This window comes from Palaemon carinicauda, chromosome 6 (assembly GCF_036898095.1).
Source record: "Palaemon carinicauda isolate YSFRI2023 chromosome 6, ASM3689809v2, whole genome shotgun sequence".
NCBI lineage: Eukaryota > Metazoa > Arthropoda > Malacostraca > Decapoda > Palaemonidae > Palaemon > Palaemon carinicauda.
Genome location: NC_090730.1, coordinates 120,312,890 through 120,320,319, shown reverse-complemented (window position 1 = coordinate 120,320,319; position 7,430 = coordinate 120,312,890). Strand labels below are relative to the sequence as shown.

At 37.4% G+C, this 7,430-nt stretch overlaps 1 protein-coding gene across 1 annotated transcript; it reads right to left on the bottom strand.

Moving 5' to 3' along the window:
* Positions 1-3,643: 3,643 nt before the first annotated feature.
* LOC137643211 (uncharacterized) lies at positions 3,644-5,976 on the bottom strand. Its single transcript, XM_068376059.1, has 2 exons — positions 5,742-5,976; positions 3,644-3,816 (listed from the first exon to the last, which is right to left on the bottom strand). The coding sequence occupies exons 1-2, from the start codon at positions 5,974-5,976 to the stop codon at positions 3,644-3,646; spliced, it is 408 nt and encodes a 135-aa protein (XP_068232160.1).
* Between the last annotated feature and the right edge of the window lie 1,454 nt (positions 5,977-7,430).

Below are 7,430 nucleotides of genomic sequence, written 5' to 3'. Positions count from 1 at the left end.
CCTCCATTTCGGCGAACGTCTGTTTGGCGGCTGCCAATCGTTCCGGTCCTAGACGTCTGAATTTTGCGAAGACTGGGGGTCCTGTCGTCTTGATATGGTGATAAATACCATGCTTGGCAGGAGCCGTGGGAGTTTGGTGAAGTTCTGGACGGAAAACTTCCGGGTACGACGTGAAGAGGTGGGCGTAGGCATCTGTGGGTGCGCTGATGTGGAGAGCGAGGTTGGAGGGGCGGGTTGAAGAGGTGTCGACAAGTACGAGTCTGCGTTGACCAATTGTCGGTTAGCGACATCGACCATAAGGTGGAAATGAGAGAGGAAATCCGCAACGAGGATTGGCAATGTGACGTCAGCAACGAGAAACATCTAATTAAATTTACCGTTTCCAAACCATAATGCGAGGTTCTCGTAACCGTGGGTGGGTATCGCAGATCCGTTGGCAGCTACCAGGCAAACGTTGGCAGACGTAGACAGAGTACGTCGTGTTCTGAAGAGTTCCCTTGCCAAGCGACAAGCACCCGTGTCTACCAAAAATCACACGCCCGTTCCTGCATCACGTAAAAAGAAAAGATTAGAAACACGGGAGTCCATCGCCACGAGCGATGGCCTACATACATGTTTTTTAGCCACTGACAATCCTTGGCACATTTCTTCGCAGTTGCCCCGAATCTGTAGTGATAGTAGCAAAACTGCGGCCAATGGACGGTAGTAAGTAGCTGTAGAAGTCGATGGTTGGGGCGCGAGCGAGTGGTGGGTGATGGGTGGCTTTGTCGCCGCTCCGGCACGTCACGGGGTAGGCGTGAATGTCTTACGGCATTCACGTCAGCTTCGGTTGACGTTGAATAGGCGTCCTCTTTGACAGGAGTGGAGGCGTTGATGGAGGTCTTAAAGGTCGTGAAGTGGCTGTCCATAAGGGCATCGGCTTTGGTTATCAAGTCCTTTATGGGTAAACTATCGACATCGGGTATGTCAGCACATACAGATTCGGGTAAACAGCGTATCCAAAGGGCACGAAGTGGGTTTACCTCACGATGAGAGCTGTCTGCAGCAGATTGCAGGCGAGCGATACTGGTCATATCCCTAAAGGCGAGCGAAGTCCTTTGGTCCCCATGGACCCCCAACGGTTGTTGAGAGAGGTGAAAAAGCTTTGCTATACGGGCAGCTGGAGACGGCGAGTACTGCTGCAGAAGGTGTGTTTTGAGGGCGTCATACACTATTGGGGTATCTCCTTGTTCACAAAGCCAGTCAGATATTTCCGGGAAGGTGTCCTCGGGTATCGCCGCGAGAACATAACCTGCTTTGGTGGTTCAGCGAGTCACCCCCTTGATGCGGAACTGAATTTCTGCGCGCTGAAACCAAGCAAACGCCTCTCCGCTGTCGAACGACAAAAGTTTCAATGGGGCGGCGCCAACTTCCGTGGAGTCCACCATAGTACCAATGAAGGGGGGGGCGGGGGCTGGAAGGCGGGAGGAGCGAGTCGACTTCCAGGGTCACCAATGTGATGGGCCGAGAGAGGCTGTGACTAAGAAGGCAGGATGAAAGCAACTGAGTAACTTTATTACAGAACATCCATTTATATATACATAAACTCCAGGCAAAAAGGACATAAGAACATAACAGGCAATTTCATGTTCAACCGAAAACCATTGCTGGTAACAGTTAACGGTGAGAAAAACAGACATGTTTATTCAGGTCCCTATCAGTGCGAGGGGAGAGCGAAGATACAAAGCATAATGTATACAAAAAAAGAAATGTCGTTACTATGTATGATCGTGTGACACAAGGTTGGTACAAAATAGGCACCAACTTAACTCCTCAGTAAGATGCCTAATCATACACGGATGATTGGCAGAGGAAGTGACTGACAGTCAGTTATGCACTTTCGGGAATTTGTCGTTTTTTTTTTTTTTTTTTTTTTTTTTTTTTTTTTTTTTTTTTTTTTTTTTTTTTTTTTGTGGGGGCATAAACCTTTCCAATAAAACGATTAACTGGTATGGTACTTGAAACAGTTTCCCACACCCTCTCAGAATTTTTAATACAATTTTACATGTCAAAAAAAAAAAAAAAAAAAAAAAAAGAAATATTAAAGGCCCTTTACTCTTGAATATTAGGACATAGCCAAACGTAGCCTATCGAGATTTACTAATGCATTCGATAAGCGCTCATGAGGTAGTTATCCCTTCTACCACCCACCCACCTTTCCTCATTCCTTAAACTTCACCTCTCTCTCTCTCTCTCTCTCTCTCTCTCTCTCTCTCTCTCTCTCTCTCTCTCTCCGCAATATTTGTTCTATAATGGAATGTATTCAGGCACATGTTAGTATTGCAATTTTTCAACTGTGCAATGATGGATGAAAGAGGATAAAGGGGATAGCGATATGCATATTTGAACAATATTTTGTGGTTTCTGAATTTTTTTTCTTTCTTTTTTTGATGAATGATAAGTCCTCGTGGATGCAGACATGCATTTTATGTACATCTTCAAGTTTATAACCCGGAGAAAGCTTGCAAAAATCATGTGTAATATATATATATATATATATATATATATATATATATACATATATATATATATATATATATATATATATATATATATATGCATATATATATGCATAAGCATTTACTATATGTATGAATTTCATAGCAACTTTCTTATATTCCCCTAACAGACGGTATGATCGTGTTATAGACACCTAGGGAATGACATTGCGAGTTGTCTGGTCACTTGTGCAACACAGTAAGACTATTGGTGAGATTTCCACACGCCCTTCAACATGAAGTGTCTCTTCACGTCATTTTGATAATTTTACTATTGAAGCCATCCACCAACAGGTGCATGGCATCTATTCTGCTAAGAGAGCCATCGCCATTAATGTACTGCCAGAAATTTAAAGAAGGCTGACATCATCCCTAAAGAAACATCCCAGACGTCAGTGTGGTTACTCCTACACAGCTTAGGTTTTTCCTATAAAACATCACAGCAGAAAATCTATGTAAGGAAAGATTCTGTTGATGTTATATGCAGATGTATTAAGGATTTTGCAAGAACTCAAGGAATATCCGAGAGAAGGGAGACAAGTGATTTATGTCGACGAGACTTGGTTGACTACGACGATGCATCACTGTAAGGAGTGGGTCGACATAAAACAGCCAACCGCAAGTTCCTCATACAGTTGTCAGGAGCCTCCTGGAGAAGGAGGTAGTTTTGTGATTGTGGGAGCTATAACAAAAATAAGGCTAATCGATGAAGTATTTTTGTGTTACCCAGGAAAAAAATATGGCGACTACCATGGTGAAATGGACAGCAACAAGTTTTCCCATTGGTTCAAGTCGCAGCTCCTGCCAACTATATAGTTTAGCCATCTGTCTTGGTTATCAAAAATGTTCCCTACCATACCAAGTTAACGAAAGAAAGTCACTGTCCCACTACCGCAACCAAAAAAAGAAGTACTAAAGTGGTTGAAGTCCCATCAAATATTTACCATACCCATCGTATGCCACTCGACCCGAATTACTGCTTTTTTGCAAGCAGAATCGTCCTGAACCACAGTACAAAGTGAACATTATAGCCTAATACATGAAAGGAGTCATGGAGTTGTAAGGCTGCCCCCTGCACACACTGAACTAGGCGCTATTGAACACATTTAGGCTATATGAAAAGACACACTCGCTCCACGATACAGAGATTTTCCAAGGAAGACTTGAAGACCTAAATGCCAGACTTGAAGAAGCAAAGTTCCGTGCATCAAGAGATGTGTGGGCAGGCTTAATGTGACTCTCAAGAAAATTCGAGGATGAGTATTGGTCGTCAGATAACCTACACGAAACGTTTGGTCCAATTATATGCGATGTAGAGAGTGACAACGAGGATGATTTATTCTTAAATAGTGACGACAGTGATGAACATTAAATGTAAATATTTACCTCCCCCCCAAATTGTATGATTGTCCTATTGTTACACCAATAATTTATATCCATATTATTCAGTACAACATTATTTTACCTTATACATTTACCCTCTCTTCATTCCTTTTCCAAATCTATTATCCATTTTACAAAGAGAGAGAGAGAGAGAGAGAGAGAGAGAGAGAGAGAGAGAGAGAGAGAGAGAATTATTTACTTATATACATCTATGATGTCCAGTACATTATCTCAAATGGTTATAAAGACTTCTGTGATTTAGTCCTTTATTTTTTTACTATATTGGTAGAACAATGAATTTAAAATAAAAATTTAATGATTTTACATATGAAAATTATAAAAAAAATTATTAATAATATTCATGAACAAGTAATTTAGGTTACAAGATATAATGACGTAAAGGAAAAAGAAAGGTAAGGAGATGAATGGTAGAGTCGAAGGGGAAAGTTGGAAAAGTTCCCAAGCTCTTGTGTCCAAAATCGTTGAACAGTTTGCTGACTAACCAATCAAATTCAAGAGTAAAGTACCTAAAAAAAATGGAATTTGATAATTGATAATTGATAATTCTGGGAGGGTTTGAAAGACACTGCTGCAAAGTAACACAATTAATCTTAAAGATATTGCCCCCCTCCCAAAAAAAAAAAAAAAAAAAAAAAAAAACGATGACGCAAATTCCCTGAAATGCATAGTAGTTGTCAGAGACAGCTGGTTGAAACCGAAGCCAAACTAAAGAACAATAATGTTCTTTGTTACAATATTAAAATTAATTTTGATTCACGTGAAATATTAGATAAAGTGATATTAAAGATACCCATCACACATGTTGTAAAGAAACATTAGGGTGTAGAAAAGAAACTAGAAAAACATGAGTTAAAGACAAAACCTGTTACATTAATCTCCCCTATATAATAATGTAATAAACAAGTGTATGGCCCCCTCTCTCTCTCTCTCTCTCTCTCTCTCTCTCTCTCTCTCTCTCTCTCTCTCTCTCTCTCTCTCTCTCTCTCTACATATATATATATATATATATATATATATATATATATATATATACATATATACATATATATACATATATATACATACACATATATACACACACACACACATATATATATATATATATATATATATATATATATATATATATATATATATATACCCACACACACACACATATATATATATATATATATATATATATATATATATATATATATATAATCAGCCGTTATTAGTCCACTGCAGAACAAAGAACTCAAACATACTTGCGTCTGTTTATGGTCTTTCTATAATACTCCACACCCGCAAACTTTCTTAGTTCATCGGTCTATCATTTTCTCATACTTCCTTTGCTGCTTTTACAATCACTCTGGATCTATTCTGTTATTCTTCTTGTCCATATATCATCTGTCATTCTCATTATAAGTCCTGCCTATGTCAATTTCTTTTTCTTATATGTTGTTAGAATATCCTATACTTTAGTTTGCTCTCGTATCCATTTTGCTCTTTTTTGTCTCAGTGTTATTCCCATCATTATTCTTTCCATAGCTCTTTGAGTGGTAACTAGCTAATGTTCTAGAGCTTTATTATGGTTCCATGTTTCTGATGCCTAGGATAATACTGGTAAGACCATCTGAGTAAATACTTTTTCTTTTAGAAAAATTGGCATTTTACTTTAGATAATCTCATTTTGTTTAACAAAAGCTTTCCATCCCATGCTTATCTTTCTTTCAATTTCGTTCCCGTGTCCTGGGGAAACACTTACTGTCTGCCCTAAGTACGTATATTGATTAATAATCTCTAGAGGCTCGTCCATACCTCTTATTTGTTGTCTTTCTGCATTTTCATCGAATATTACCTTAGTGTTACTCATATTAATTTTCAGACCTACATTTCTGGTCTTTCTATTTAAATTTTCTATCATCTTTTGCGATTCCTCCCATAATTTACTTAACACAACTATGCCATCTGCAACTCTCAAGTTGTTCACGTACTCCCCATCAATATTAATTCCTACATTTCCCCAATCTATATGTGCAAAACTTCTGGGCATTCTGTGAATAATTTATAAGAGATGGGGGCTCTCTGTCAAACTGCTTTCTCAATCGGAATTTTCTCAGTCTTTGATTATTTTTAGGATTGCTGTACTTCTTGAATAGATATCTCCATGTTCTTCCATGCCTTTCAATGCTTTTTTTGCTTCTCATACTGTTACTTTTGGTACTGGCTTAGGTGTTTCTATTGGTAAAGTTATTCTTTATATCACTATCAAATGGCATTGTATAGAAATCCTCTGAACTTTTTATCACTCCATCCCTTTTGTTGATAATATTTCCATTTTTATAATTTTAAGCAAACATCGGTTGGCGTCCTATTCCAAGTATTCATTTTTTTTATCAATTTGATGCTTCTTGCTTTCTTTAGTGTTTTCTCAATTTTGGTCTGATTGTGTTTACGAATGGCTTAGGCTTCAAGTTTGTTTATTGTTTTATATAGTTATGTTAATTCTATTTCATCTCCCTTGTTATTTTACCCTCATTTCCAAACCTTTCTTTATTAGTTTTTTGGTCTTTTCTGGTAGTTTTTCTTGATTTTTTTTAGGAATGTTTCCACTTATCTCTTGTCCTGATTCCAATACAAATTTTGTTAAATTACTGCTCATTTCTTCTTTACTTGCTTCTTTTCCATCATGTAGCTGGGAATACCTATTTTGTATTGCTAAACTCATCAGATTTTCTCTTATTACAGGAATGTATATTTTTTTTTTAAATAAGTTTTCTTCTTTCTTTCCTTAGACCTAAACAAATTAGGCTTCTCTCCATTCTATGGTCGCCTCATTTCAACTTGTTTAAAACTGTTACATTATTTAATTAAAACAACTTTTTTGCTGAGAATAAAATATATTTCGTTTCTCAATTTACGCTTCTCCATGCCCATTTTCTAAATTTCATTTTATAAAAAAAGGTGTTCATGATTTTAAGATTGTTTATTTTAGCAAATTTGAAGAGCATTTCTCTTCCGTCATTTCTTGTGCCTACTCCAAATTTTTCTATTGCTGACTCTCTTCTCTCTCTCTCTCTCTCTCTCTCTTTTTTTAACTACTTAGCATTGAAATCGCCAAAAACAAATGTAAATTAACTCTTTTTTTTTTTTAATAGATATCTCTAGATCTTCATAAAAAGTTTCTATTTCTTCCTTTGTATGGGATGTTGTTGGTCCATACGTTTGAATGATCTTCAATTTATACTTCTTATAAAAAAAGACTATAGCCAAGGCTAGAGCTCCAAGATCTTGAGATCAGAGAAATTGCCATATAATATAGTAATACAGTTATGTCCAAAGTTCACTTCTAGACCCAAACTTGGAGACCAGTATTGGAACATTTTACCAACTCTGAATCATAGTGATTAGAAATATCCTTTGAATACAGGCGAGCTGTATTTGCAGAATCAATGGATCCAAAAACTCGATATTTCAGTGCGGGAGTGACTAGACTAAATAAGTTAT

Excerpts from the sequence above, each read along its gene's own strand:
- LOC137643211 (XM_068376059.1), bottom strand. The coding sequence starts at position 5,976 with ATGCCCAGAAGTTTTGCACATATAGATTGGGGAAATGTAGGAATTAAT. Across the intron at positions 3,817-5,741 it reads AGAAAGACAACAAATAAGAG|GTTATCTGACGACCAATACT; the intron begins GTATGGACGAGC and ends CGTTTCGTGTAG.